The following is a 14,457-nucleotide window of genomic DNA, read 5'->3' as shown; positions in this document are numbered from 1 at the left end:
GTCCAACAAATTTTTGTTAAAAACATTAACTTTTCTACTTTTTATTTCTAACTGTCTAGAAATAAACAGTGTTTGGCTTTTTATAAATGGACTTACTGAGCAGTATTGTTACTTTGTGTTTGTGATTTAAAGGGAAAGCCAAAAATAGTGACTAAAACTTTCAAGCATGTGTAAAGTCTGAAGTCCAAATAAGGGCTCTTTATACAAATGCATGGAGTATAATGAACATATAAATAAACTCCAGGCATAATCTCAACCTGGCCAGAATGGTGTGGCTGCAAGACTATCAGGTCTCAGAAATAAATCCATTAACTTATAAATTTTACATGGAAGATAGGTGGTATGATCTATCTTTTCATTCCTTGTGGATTTGAGGTGCTGTCCTACATTGCTGGGTATTTCGACCAAGGATGAGGGATTAGATTAGATTAGATTCCCTACAGTGTGGAAACAGGCCCTTTGGCCCAACCAGTCCACACCGACCCTCCGAAGAGCAACCCACCCAGACCCATTTTCCTTTCACTAATGTACCTAACACTACCAGACCTCAAAATATATTAAGAAGGTACTCTAGACCCTAACTTTGTGCAATTCAATTGATCAAACTACTTGTCATTAAAAATACTCCAATTTATTCAAATATTATAGTTAAAATACAACAAATTTAAGAGGAACTTGGAGTAACAACTTTACTGGAAAACTTAAAAGAATAATACATACTGTAACTATGACTAATTAAGTGTTCCAAAATAGTAACATCCCATAAACACACCTTGGCTTCAAGACAAATTCAGAAATCAGATTTTTTCACATGCAATTACTGCAGTAGGAACAGAAACCCCAGCTTCTAGCTGTAACTGAGAGAGGGGGAAAGAATAGCTTTTACTTCTTTAAGACTCCAGCAGCTTGTGCTGAATTTAAAAGCTAAAAAAACCTAAAAATCTAAAACTCCTGCTTTGTGAGAGCTGACCACACCCATCCAGGTTGTTTCTTTGTTCCAACTCTATAAAGAACCCAAAGCCTCACAAGCTGTTTATGTTATCACAAAGTCAGAAGTCACACAACACCAAGTTACAGTTCAACAGGTTTATCTGAACTCACAAGTATTTGGAGCACTACTTCTTTGTCAGGTGAAGGAACAGTGCTCCGAAAGCTTAAGATTTCAAATAAACCTGTCGGACTATAACCTGGTGTCGTGTGACTTCTGACCTTGTCCACCCCAGTCCAACACCGGCACCTCAACATCATGGGTACATTACCACAGTTTGCTCTCCTTCCCCTGTTCAATCTCATGCTTAAAACAAACCAGGTCAAAATGTATCTTTTAAAAACACAGCCTCATCACACACCACTCTCTCCTTAAAAAAAACAAACCATCAATATACAAAGGTGGCTTCATTTTTAAAAAAATCTTTAGTCTTATACTATTATTACATTACAATACGTATACATTACTTTAACTCTAAGTATGCAAACACTCACTGCGACAGTCCATTTCAGTCTGCTTATTTCTGCCACTGAACGCTTCTGACTTTCTTGATCACAGTCATGATGTGTCGGTAATTACGTTCTCTTGTCCACATATAACTTTCAAATTGAATGGCTGCAATTATAAGTTCCATCTAAACAATGTGAAGTTTTGTCCTTCAATTTCTCCAAAAAACTTTAAGGGATCATATACAATGGTCTCAGACACATTACTGGCAATATAAATGTTGTTACTCCAACACCATGCTCAAGGCTTCCTTCTCAATTGTGTAATATTTCTGTTGATTATTATTCAATTTTCTGGGAAAATACACAATGGATCTTTCTACCTTCTTGTCATCTTCTTGCATGAGTATAGCACTGACAGCCACATCACTTGTATCGATTGTCATCTTTTGAATAGCTTTGCATAATTAGGTGTAGTTGACACTGGGACAGTGGTTAACACACTTTTCAGGCTGTCAAATACCTTCTGACAGTTTGCTGTCCACTCAAATTTTCTGCACTTCTTCAATAAGTCAGTGAGTGAAGCAACCACACACGGCTAAAATTTGGTACAAATTTCTTATTAAAAGCTTTTCATTCCCAGGAATTATTGTGTGACCTCTTTGTCGAAGATATGGGAAACTTCCCATTAACCTTTGTTTTCATATCCTGTGGGACCATCTGTCTATTTCCAATCATATGGCCCAGGAAGATGACTTGGGCTTTTGCAAACTCACTCTTAGGTTTATCACCAAGCCCGCCGCCTAAAGTTGATCAAAATACTACGATCGATGCTGAAAGTTAGGTCGATTTATGATTAAAAATCATCAGATCGTTGATGTACACCACACAATTGGGTAATCCAGAAATGATCAAAGTTTGTGAGAAGATTTGTAGCTCGGGTGCTCGTTGCTGTGGTTCTGTTCGCCGAGCTGGAAGTTTTTGTTGCAAACGTTTCGTCCCCTGTCTAGGTGACATGCTCAGTGCTTGGGAGCCTCCTGTGAAGCGCTTCTGTGGTGTTTCCTCCGGCATTTATAGTGGCCTGTCCCTGCCGCTTCCGGTTGTCAGTTTCAGCTGTCCGCTGTTGTGGCTGGTATATTGGGTCCAGGTCTATGTGTTTGTTGATGGGAGTTTGTGGATGAATGCCATGCTTCTAGGAATTCCCTGACTGTTCTTTGTTTCGCTTGCCCTATAATGATAGTGTTGTCCCAGTCAAATTCATGTTGCTTGTCGTCTGCGTGTGTGGCTACTAGGGATAACTGGTCGTGTCGTTACGTGGCTAGTTGATGTAGAGGGACAGGCCACTATAATTGCCGGAGGAAACACCACAGAAGCGCTTCACAGGAGGCTCCCAAGCACTAAGGATGTCACCTAGACAGGGGACAAAATGTTTGCAACAAAAACTTCCAGCTCGGCGAACAGAACCACAGCATCCAGAAATGACTTTATTGGTTAGTCTTTAAAAAGTGGCTGACACATTTTTCATACCTAATGGTATTACTTTAAATTGGTGTCACAAACGCTGAAATTGCCTTTGCTCTTTTGGATAAAAGTATTGCCAGTATCCTCTGACTAAGTCCAAGTTAGAAATATAAGTTGTGAGTCTCACCTTCTCAATACAGTCTTCCAAATGTGGACTACGATATGAATCAGACTTTGTACTGACTTGCTCCAGTCGCTGCAACTCACTTCAATTATGTTGTTGTTGAGTACGCATTCAGTCTCTTTTTGAACCTTTGCCAATTTTAGAGGGTTAAGTCTATAAGGATGTTGCTTAATTAGAACTGCATTTCCCAGGTCTTCATCATGCATAATTAGATTAGTACTTCCCAGCATATTCCAACACATCTCCCAATGTCATTGTAATGATTCTTTCAGGTCATTTTGATTTTCCTCCAAAAGGTAACTTAATCATTTATCACAATTTTCAAGAACTTCCTCATTGTTCGATTAAATTTGAGGAATGTCCAATTCTGATTCATCTGAAGTTGGTTCTCCACCAATAATACATTTTCCTTTTGCTTTCCTTCCCTATCAAAATATCTTTTGAGCATATTTACATGACACATTCTGTGAGATTTCTTTTTATCTGGCATTCGTAACAAATAATTCACCTCACTTAATTTCCTTTCAACTTGATGAGACCCACTAAACCTTCCTTTTAAAGGTTCACCTACCACTTGAAGTAACACTAACACTTTAACTCTACCAGCAAAGTTGTGAACTTTTGATTTCTTGTCTGCTTCATCTTTCATCACATGCTGTGCTACTTTCAAATGTTGTCTAGCCAACTCACCGCTCTATTTAAATGTTCCCTGAAATTTGGCAACTAGTCCAAATATGTGGTCTCTGAACTCACCAATTTCTCCTTAATTACTTTTTGTGGTCTTCTCACCTCATGCCCAAAAACTAATTCAAATGATTGAATTTGTTAGATTAATTTGGTGCACCCCTACTTGCAAAATGTTCAAATGGAATTCCTTTATTCCAATCTTCTGGACAGTCTTGACTATAAGCCTTCAATATGGTCTTTAAAGATTAATGCCACCATTGTAATGCTCTCTGCAATTCTGGATGGTACATTGTGGATTTGAATTGTTTTATTCCTAAGCTATCCATAACTTACTTTGAATCATTTTGATGTAAAAATTGACCCTTGATCTGATTGTATCTCTGTGGGTAGTCTGCATCGAGTGAAAAAATTGTATAACTCTTCTGCAATCTTTTTAGCCATGAAACTGTGTAATGGAATGGCCTCTGGAAATCTAGTAGACACATTCATTATGGTCAGCAAATGCTGATTCCCACTTTTTGTTTTAGGTAGAAGTCCGACGCAATCAATTAAGATCTTGTAAAAGTTTCCTCAAATGTGGGAATGGATATGAAGATTGCTGATTTTATTCCTGCATGAGATTTTCTAATTACCTGACATGTATGACATGTCCAGCAAAATTCAACCACATCCTTATGCAGTTCAGGCCAATAAAAATGTTTTTTTTGTATTTCAGCTTGGCTTTTCTGTACTCCCAAATAACCCCTACAGGTATTTCATGGGTTACCTGCATCACCTCCTTTCTATAATCCACCAGTGATACAACTTGATGAACTTCTGCCTGTTTCTCATCTGCTTGATTATTATGGTCTCCATTTCCTCAACAAGATGCCACTTTTAACATAGTAACATTCTACAATACACTCAGACCCTTCTGTATATGCTTTTTGATATAGTTACTTTAAATTAGATTATATTAGATTAGATTCCCTACAGTGTGAAAGCAGGTCATACGGCCCAACCAGTCCACACCGACCCTCCGAATATTAACCCACCCAGACCCATTTCCCCTCTGACTAATGCACCTAACACTAGGGGCAATTTAGCATGGCCAATTCACCTGACTTGCACATCTTTGGACTGTGAGAGGAAACCGGAGCACCCGGATGAAACCCACGCAGACACAGGGCGAATGTGCAAACTCCACACAGACAGTCGCCCAAGGCTGGAATCAAACTTGGGACCCCGCTGCTGTGAGGCAGCAGTGCTAACCACTGAGCCGCTGTGCTTCTTTAAATTTCTTTGAACCATAAGTATCATCTTTGTCTTACACCTGTTTATTTTTCTCAATCATTTGATCAAACATAGTCTCTGATAATTGAACTTCAGCTTCCTTATCTTCTAGATTTCTCCTCCTACTTCAACCTGTGACTATGTGACTTAGTTACCACACAGTCAGGAAGAATCACAGGATATACTTGTGTAACAACTCAGTTGCCTGGTTTTCCATTGGCTTTTCAACCACAGTAGGTATCAGTCCCACCTGTGATTCAGCTATATCATTACCAAGGACAAATTGTATTCCTGGAACCAAGAGTTACTCCAATACTCCTACCACAACTTCCCCACATTCAACTCTATAACCTCACTTCATATCCTGGAACACTTCTCCTCACCATGAATCCCACATCTTTTCTGGCAATGTTCCTTCAGAATGCATATCTACTCATCTCTCACCATCAAAGATTGAAATGCTCCCATATCTCTTAAAATTTTAATTTTTTTACCTTCTCTTCCTGGCAGATATGAGTAAACCGTACCCTCGTCAGTAAATTCTTTAAAGAGATCTGGCACTTTTTTCTCAACCAACCCCTGATCAGATTGTACATTCTGTTCCAGGTATTTAGTTTCCACTGTACTTTCCTTTACCACTTCAATAAAACTCATTGGTTTATCCTGTTTTCCCACACTTGTCTTCTCAGGGCTTTGTGACTTCATGTGGCCTACTTTATTGCAGTGAAAACACTTGAGCTTTTTTTAATTCACTTTCTCCCTTACGGGTTTCCTTTTTACCCTGTGGTCAACTATCTGCACTATTTTCAATGAGATGTCTTGTCCCTTACCACCTGAGGATTTCTCTTTTCCCCAATTTCTATCCCTCACAGACTCAATTGATGTCAGAAGCCAAACTTTGATTTATGAACCAAATCATAATCATCTGCCATTCCCGCTGCTTACCTTGCCATTTTAACTCTCTGTTCTTCCAAATGAGTTCTCACTACTTCAGGAAGTGAATTTTTGAACTCCTCCAAAATAATGACCTCTCTAAGAATGCCATATGTTTGATCTATTTTCAATGCCCTTATCCACCTATCAAAATTACTTTGATCTTTTCAAACTCAATGTATGTTTGACCAGGGTCTCTCTGTAGTTTCCTGAAATGTCCGTAGGTTTCTGGTACTAGCTTATATGCACTTAAGAAGGCATTTTTCACCTCATTATTCTCCCCAGATACCTCCTCTGATAGTGATGCAAATATTTCACTAGGTTCAGAGTATTCAAGAAGATTTGTAGCTCAGGTTGTGGATGGGGTGTTGACTTGCTCACTGAGCTGGTAAGTTGATTTGCAGACATTTTGTCATCATGCTCGGTTACATCACTAGTGCACCTCTGGTGAAATGTTGGTGTTCTGTCCCGCTTGCTATTTATGTGTCTGGGTCCATTGGAGTTGGTGATGTCATTTCCGGTTTTGTTGCTGGTTCTGTTTCTTAGTGGTTGGTATATGGGGACCAACTCTACATGTTTATTAACAGAGTTCCAGGTTGAGTGCCGGGCTTCCAGGAATTCTTGTGCATGTCTCTGTTGGGCTTGTCCAGGATGGATATGTTGTCCTAGTTGAATTGGTGTCCTTCATTGTCCATGTGTATGGATACAAGTGATAGCTGGTCATGTCTCTTGGTGGCTAGTTGGTGTTTGTGTATCCTGGTGGCTAATTTTCTTCCTGTTTGGCACAACAAAATAACAAAATATGTTCGGACACACTGGCCACACTGCCATACATAAAGGACATATGACCACCAGACTACTCTGACCCCTGGGTATCGTGGTAGCCCACAAACCAACTACTACATCATGACAGCTACTAACAAATATAAAGGATCCCATACTCACAACCAACAGGACCAACATTAAATATAAAATACCAGGGAAAGACTGCCTAAAGCACTACACAGGCAAACAGGAAGGAAATTAGCCACCAAGATGCACGTACACTGACTAGCCATCAAAAGACATGACCAGCTATCACATACATCCATTCACATGGACAATGAAGACACCAGTTCGACTGGGACAATGTATCCATCCTAGACAAGCTAAACAGAGACATGCAAGAGAATTCCTGGAAGCCTGGCACTCAACCTGGAACTCCATTAACAAACACGTAGAGTTGGATTCCATATACCAACCACTAAGAAACAGAATCAGCAACAAAACCGGAAATGACTCCACCAACCCCAGCAGAACCAGACACGTAAATAGCAAGCCGGACAGAACACCAACTAATTAGCGAAGGGACGCTCTCGATGTTGCCTAGAATAGTGACAAAACATCTGCAAAAAAAGTTACTAGATCAACGAGCAAGTCAACAATCTCACCTCACTAGCTCTACCTACCAACTTTGTTTGGATCGACAATAGCCACATTTGTTTAGCCACTTTCTGCATGAAATGAAAAAGGTTTCTACTCCTTCTCATTGACCTTAGCCATGCTTGGACATACTTAAACAGATCCCCACTGGGCCTTTGGCTACAATGGATTTGCTCATCATCACTATCCTCCTTATTAAGCCTACCTTCTATCTTCACCCTTGTGCTTTTAAGTCAACTTTCCTTTCTAATTGCCAGCTTATGATATTCAAACTCTCCCACTTTTTGCTTTTCTTCTCTTTTTCATCTTCTGCGTGGACTTTTTTTTCCTTTTGTTTTTATTTTGCTAAGGCTATTCTTTTCATTTCTTTTGCTTCCAATTCAAGCTAATTACTTTGCAACTGAATTTTAGCCATTTGCAAGGATTCTGATGGAATTTCCAACAATTATAAATGTTGAGTTATTGCTGTAATTACCACCTCTTTTTGCTAAGGAACAAAGGCAACCCCAACTCCAACTGGTCTGCCAATTCCAAAAACCTTCCCTTGCTCAGTTTCTGTAAAACATGCGACATGATTTCTTCCAACCCCTAGGAAACTCTGAGTGACTGAAAGCACCACATGAAGCACACACTGTTTACACCAATTGAATTCAACACTTGAAACAAAAGACACAAATACTTACCACTCACTGCTGTTGAGTCTGATAATCCTAAACAATTTAGAGAGTCTGATCCTGACAAGAACCCACGATTTTTATGGATCAGGTCAGACCCCCTCAAAATATATTAAGAAGGTAGCCCAGACCCTATTGTTTTCTTATTTCATGTGAGGAGCTGTATTCCAGATGCGATTTGATTGGTCAAACTACTCAACATTAAGCAAAAATACGAGATATTTAAACATTATAATTGAAATACAACAAAAGAAATTAGAATTTGGAGTAACTTAACTCTAATGGTAAACTTAACAGAATAATAGACGCAGTAACTATCACTAATTAACTGTTTCAATACAATAACATACCACAAATACACCCCTTGGCAAAAAGGCAAATTCATAAATCAGATTTTTTCACATGCAGCACACACAATAGGAAGATAAACCCCAGCTTTTAGTTATCACTGAGAGAGGGGAAAGAATAGCTTCTATTTCTTCAAGACTCCAGCAGATTCTGTTGAATCTAAAAACAACAAAAACTAGAAATCCTAGTCGATAAGAGCTGACCACACCCATCCAGGTTGTTTCTATTGTTTTGATTCCAAAAGAAATCAATGCTTCATAAGCTATTTACATTACCACAGACTGCTCTGCATCTTCCATTCAGTGTCTCTCTCTTAAAAGAAACCAGGACAAACAGTTCTCATGCAAGATTATTCCATTCCCTCTTCTCAGGGTCTTAAGAGCATGTTGCTGCTGATGACATCAAATAAGATGACACCATCTTATATATCATCATGTTATTAACACATTCATTCTTATTCCAATATAATTGCAAAATGTTACAAAGAGGAGTCGTCTTAGTAATTGAGGATATAAACACATCAATATAGAGGATATAACAAGAAGGGAGAACTAGCCATTTGTATAAAGAACTGGCTCAAAGATAGAAGACAGAGGGTGGTGGTGGAGGGTTGTTATTCAGACTGGAGACCTGTGACCACTTCTTTTCGTCATTTATATAGATGACTTGGATGAGATCAGAGGTATAGTTAATAAGTAAGTTTGCAGATGACACCAAAATTGGAGGTGTAGTGGACAGCGAAAATTACAACAGGATCTTGATCAGATGGGCCAATGGGCTAAAAAGTGGTAGATGGAATTTAATTCAGATAAAGGCGAGGTGCTGCATTTTGGGAAAGCAAATCTTAGCAAGACTTATATACTTAATGGTATGGTCCTTGGAAGTGTTGCTGAACAAAGAGACATTGGAGTGCAGATTCATTGCTCCTTGAAAGTGGAGTCACAGGTAGATAGGATAGTGAAGAATGCGTTTGGTATGCTTTCTTTTATTGGTTAGAGTATTGAGTACAGGAGGTGGGACGTCATGTTGCAGCTGTACAGGACATTGATTAGGCCACTGTTGGAATATTGCATGCAATTCTGGTCTCCTTCCTATTAGAAAGATGTGAAATTTGAAAGGGTTCAGAAAAGAGTTACAAGGATGTTGCCAGGGTTGGAGGATTTGAGCTATAGGGAGAGGCTGAATAGGCTGGGGCTGTTTTCTCTGGAGTGTCAGAGACTGAAGAGTGACCTTACAGAAGTTTATAAAATCATGAGGGGCATGGATAGGATAAATAGAAAAGTCTTTTCCCTGGGGTCAGGGAGTCCAGAACTAGAGGGCATAGATCTAGGGTGAGAGGGGAATGTTATAAAAGAGACCTAAGGGGCAACTTTTTTATGGAGCAGGTAGTACATGTATGAAATGAGCTGCCAGAGGATGTGATGGAGGCTGGTACAATTGCAGCATTTAAAAGGCATTTGGTTGGGTATATGAATAAGAAGGGTTTGGAGGGATATGGGCGGGTGCTGGCAAGTGGGACTAGATTGGATTGGGATATCTGGTCAGTATGGATGAATTGGACCGGAGGGTCTGTTTCTGTGCTATGCATCTCTATGACTCTAAATAAGCAGCTAATGGAAATGTTGAGTTGAATTAAGCAAATTATTTTAATTTTAATTTTAGAACATTGGGTTTCATTGGTTTATATTTGATTGATTAGAGTAATTTTTCTCCCAAACAATTTGGATACTTTCCCACAATATGTAGTATACCTGCAAACAGTAAATAATAGCACATATTTACAATGACTCTGGTTGCTTAGACATCTTGTGAGCTAGAGTCTGTTTCAGGTGGTCTGTCTATTGACCAATCTCCACATGTCTTTGGAATGGCTGGACAAACCATGCTACTCACTGAAGCAGCAAGTCATTTTCAAAGACCTTCTTTACACCTCTTACTTTCTGAGATTGTGCGCCATATAAGGTCATACATTTTTTAGGCCCATTTGGTTGATTTTTAATTACATCACCATCCTCTTGGAAGCTGTACCCTCTGCTCAATTTCAAGGCTGTGCTTGAACAGCCTTTGTCTGAAATGTTATCTCTAACACACTTATCAAACTCCAATGCTGGCGTGAAGGAAACGTTTTTATGGCGAGACAATGAGGTGACTTTTCTCTCACAGCTCCAGCACAGTTTAAAAACCAATTTGCAGATTTTAGTAAATCTGTGTCTTAACTGAATTGCTTATCCTGCCCTCCTGTTCTCAAACCCACAGTGAAGTTCTTCAGTGAAGGTACCAATTTATTCTTTGATCTTCCAGTTCATCACCAAGCAACACACACAAACCAGGACTCCACCACAACTATATATGTTCATTAATGCGAAAACAAGTTATATGATTCAAAGTAATTAATATAACAGTAAATAATGCATTGGCTTATAGGAAATTTGTGTGTTTGCATGTGCATATGAGCTTGCATCTGGCTGTGTGTGAGCATTGAGTTACAATAGTCTTCCTATTTTTTTTAAGAATGATTTGTCCTCCTTATTCTTTCTAGAATACATCCGTGATATTAAACGATGTTTATCCACATTTAAATCTGTCTGAAGTAACTTAACCTGATTAATTCTAAAGTGAGCAAATCTTCAACATAAAATGCTTAAATTTACATTACTTACATCAGGATTTTCAAAATATCTTCTCTGGAATCTAATGTCTTCCAGAAAGGATCCCAAACGATCTGCAAAGTCATCAGATTGTGCTATTTGACTCATTCGTATCATGATTTCAGTTAACATATTTGGAATACAAAAAATCTATTTCAGTTCTTCTTGTCAAGTTTTTGTTTCAAACTTTTCCAATGATAAATTACTATCTCCACAGTTATAATAGAAATTATTGACGTGAACTTGTCATCAATTATAACTCCTTACTGCCCCTGGTGGCGATATCCGAACTCGTCATCTTCATTAAGGTCTGCTTCCCAATTTAACTAAAATAATTAAAACAAATCAAACTTTTTTTAAAAAAGAGCAAAATGCAACCCCATTTAAAATAGACATTGGTATTATTATTGTGTCGCATAATGACACAGTTGATCATTATTGACCGTCCGTGTGTACTGACAAATGGGTACAAAAATTGCTACAACAAAGGCTGCGCTACTTCTCTTTCAATGATTGTCCAGTCTTGCAACAGTTGTGACATCTCTGCTAGGACTGTATCAACGTTTGCACGGGATTCTAGTATCAATTTTTGTACAGGACATCTCATTTTTCCGCGGGAACTTGGAAACCCCCACCTGGCAAAAGCGGACATGACACTCAAATGAAACAACGCCCGACGTACAGTAAAAGTTCTTCGGGCGCTAGCGATGCATGTTGTTGTTGTAACCGAGGGTGTTTTTCTATTTCTGCGAGGTTCATTGTGACACACGCCTTTGTAGTCCCACCGTAAGTGATTTCGTTGGTTCTTTGTCGGCAACGATCAAGAAACTGTTGTAATAACAACAAGTTATCATGAGGCAACGTCCGAGAGAATAACATTGTGCTGGGGCCAAAGGCTTCTTTAGTTTTAGAGTGATGGCTCTGTCAGAGGTAATTGTGGCTCGGAACTATGATTCTTCACTACGTTTGCTTCCATATTTTGCGGAAGTTCCTAAATTTAGTTAGATGTACCCGGAAGTGCTGAAATGGTTTTCGATGTGACACGTATTACTGGCAGATCCGGATCGGAGGAAAAGGAGGACAGTGGAGTTTGGTCTCAGAACGGTGGAGCAATGCTTTAAATTGAATCGAATTTGTATTTCTGTTTTACTCCAAGCAGAAGTGACTCCGTGGCTGATGTTTGCTGCTTAGCTTTCCTGGAAATCGGATGCTGTTGTTGCTCGGAAACTTCCTTTGATGGCTCATGCTGTACACGATGGTAGCCTTAAGAACAGCACCATGGGCTTCAAGCATTCGGACGAACGACAACGTGTGCTAGGAAATGCCACAACTAACTCCAATGGAAAATTCTGGTCAAAGTAAGTAAGGGACTTATTACCGAGGGACTACCATAAGTTAAAAAAAACCCTTTATTTTGACCGTCTACTTCCCGAATAGATATCAGAAAATAGCAATCGCTGTCTAGACTGTCCTGTTGATCGGTGGGAACTGAAAATCACGAGAACTCCATGTTTCAAAAAGGGCCGGAAAAACAACCAAAGAAATTATAGACTAATTTGATCTAATGCGGCCAAGTTTCAAAACTTATTAGGGACAGTGTGAGTGAGCGCTGGACAAATATGAACTGTTCAGAGAGTGTCTACAGGGATCTGTAAAGGCTAAATGAAGTCAAACAAATATTTCCTACATGTGTAAATCTACGACAAATAAAGTAGATAAGAGGTTATCAGGAAAGGTTAAGGTTAATATTATGGAGAAGGCTTTTGATATTGTTGCATAACCCAAAAATCGTAACGCTAGAGAAAAGGTTTTGGTAATCGAAATCCCATATTGACAAGACGTATAAAGATGCCACCAATTTGCTTAGCCCTGATTTTAACCAATCAAAACCCACTCAATACACAGCGTTAAACATCAGCCTCCGTGAGTCTAAATGCCGTGAAGAAACGCGCATATCAATTCGTAAAGATCAATAAATGTACAAAAGTGGTCAGGAGGGTTAATGTGGTCGTTAAGAAAGAAAACAGAGCTGGCATCATTTCTAGTGTGTTAAGACTGAGAAACAATGAGGTGTTAAATAAAAAGAAAAACTGTTGGAAATAGCAGGTCAATCAGGATCTGTCTTAAAAAAAACAGACCTTTCATTTATCTGAAACATTAATAGTACTGTTTGATAGATTCTGCCATCTAGTATTTTCTACTTTCATTTCAGATTTCCGTCATCTGCATTGGCCTGCTTGTCTGTTAGGAGTTATGTTAAACTTATATGGAACCCAGCACAACTGAAAGATATACTTTCAATAACAAAAGTTGAACAGACACAGGATCTTTCTACAGAAAGCAAATGGCTGAGGGATTATCTGATAAAGGTCTTTAAGATAATTAAGGATTGCAGTAGACTGGATGTAACAAAAATTATCCTACTTTCAGGAAGTCCAAAACTACCAGTTATAAACACAACATAGTCATTAGTACTGTGGGAATTTCAATTGAAGCTTTTTTTAACCCAAATAGTATAAGGATGTGTAATATGCTGTCACACAAAATATAACTTTGGCATGGTGACTCCGTGGTTAGCACTGCTTCCTCACAGCACCAGGGACCTGGGTTCAATTCCAGCTTCGGATGACTGTCGATGTGGAATTTGCACATTTTCCTGGTGTCTGTGGATTTCTCCTGGATGCTCCAGTTTCTGTCCACAGTCCAAAGATGTGTAGGTTAGGTGAATTGGCATGTTAAATTGTCCATAGTGTCCAGGGATGTGTAGGCTAAGTGGAATAGTCATTGGGAAATGCAGGTTTATAGGGATAGAGTGGGAGGAAAGGGGAGCAGTAGTGGATCTGGGTAGGATGCTTTTCAGAGGCTCAGTGTGGACATGATGGGCTGAATGGCCTGCTTCCACACTGTAGGGATTCTATGATTTAAAATGAATAGCATGAGGAGATAAGGCTAGAGGGATGTTTTGATGGGGTAGGTTAAAAATGACACAACACCAAATTGTGCGATTTTTAACTTTGTCCACCCCAGTCCAACAATGGCTTCTCCTTCTAGATGGGGTAAGAGGAAGCTCGTATGGAGCATAAATGGTGGCATTGACTAGTCACCATAAGACAGCCCATTAAGTCTGTTCCACCATTCAATGGGAACTTGGCTGATTTGCTAATCCTCAACTCTACTTTCTGTCATAATTCTTGTTTCTTTTACTGATTAAAAGTCTGTCTATCTCAGCTGCAAATATAATTAATGAGTTTCATCAGCCCTTTACAGTAAATAATTGCACTAATTCTCTCCCCTCTGAGAGAAGAACTTCCTCCTCGACTCTGTCTTAAATGTGAAATTCCTTATTCTGAGATTATGTCCCCGATCCTAAACTCTCTCACAAGTAAAAACAACC

At 39.1% G+C, this 14,457-nt stretch overlaps 1 protein-coding gene and 1 long non-coding RNA gene across 8 annotated transcripts in view; one reads left to right on the top strand and one right to left on the bottom strand.

Annotated features, from left to right (window-relative positions):
* LOC148147641 (uncharacterized) overlaps nucleotides 1–12,040 on the bottom strand; it is a 34,860-nt gene extending 22,820 nt beyond the window's left edge. Inside the window, exon 1 of one of the 2 annotated variants that reach the window (XR_015759571.1) lies at nucleotides 11,076–12,040. This is a non-coding gene — a long non-coding RNA (uncharacterized LOC148147641). The remainder of the gene's footprint in view (nucleotides 1–11,075) is intronic. The other variant, XR_015759572.1, reaches the window with a different exon arrangement.
* slc17a9b (solute carrier family 17 member 9b) overlaps nucleotides 11,762–14,457 on the top strand; it is a 56,317-nt gene continuing 53,621 nt past the window's right edge. For 3 of the 6 annotated variants that reach the window (XM_087994877.1, XM_087994876.1, XM_087994875.1), the window contains exon 1: nucleotides 11,951–12,421. In XM_087994877.1, the coding sequence (XP_087851003.1) occupies nucleotides 12,300–12,421 (122 nt within the window). In that variant the 5' untranslated portion in view covers nucleotides 11,951–12,299. Of the gene's footprint in view, nucleotides 11,850–11,907; nucleotides 12,422–14,457 lie in introns of those variants that run through there. The other 3 variants (XM_087994873.1, XM_087994874.1, XM_087994872.1) reach the window with 3 other exon arrangements.

Source organism: Chiloscyllium plagiosum, unplaced genomic scaffold (assembly GCF_037043375.1).
Source record: "Chiloscyllium plagiosum isolate Xiang-an unplaced genomic scaffold, Cpla_swu_hap1 HiC_scaffold_15, whole genome shotgun sequence".
Classification (NCBI taxonomy): domain Eukaryota; kingdom Metazoa; phylum Chordata; class Chondrichthyes; order Orectolobiformes; family Hemiscylliidae; genus Chiloscyllium; species Chiloscyllium plagiosum.
This window is presented reverse-complemented; position numbering and strand designations above follow the sequence as displayed.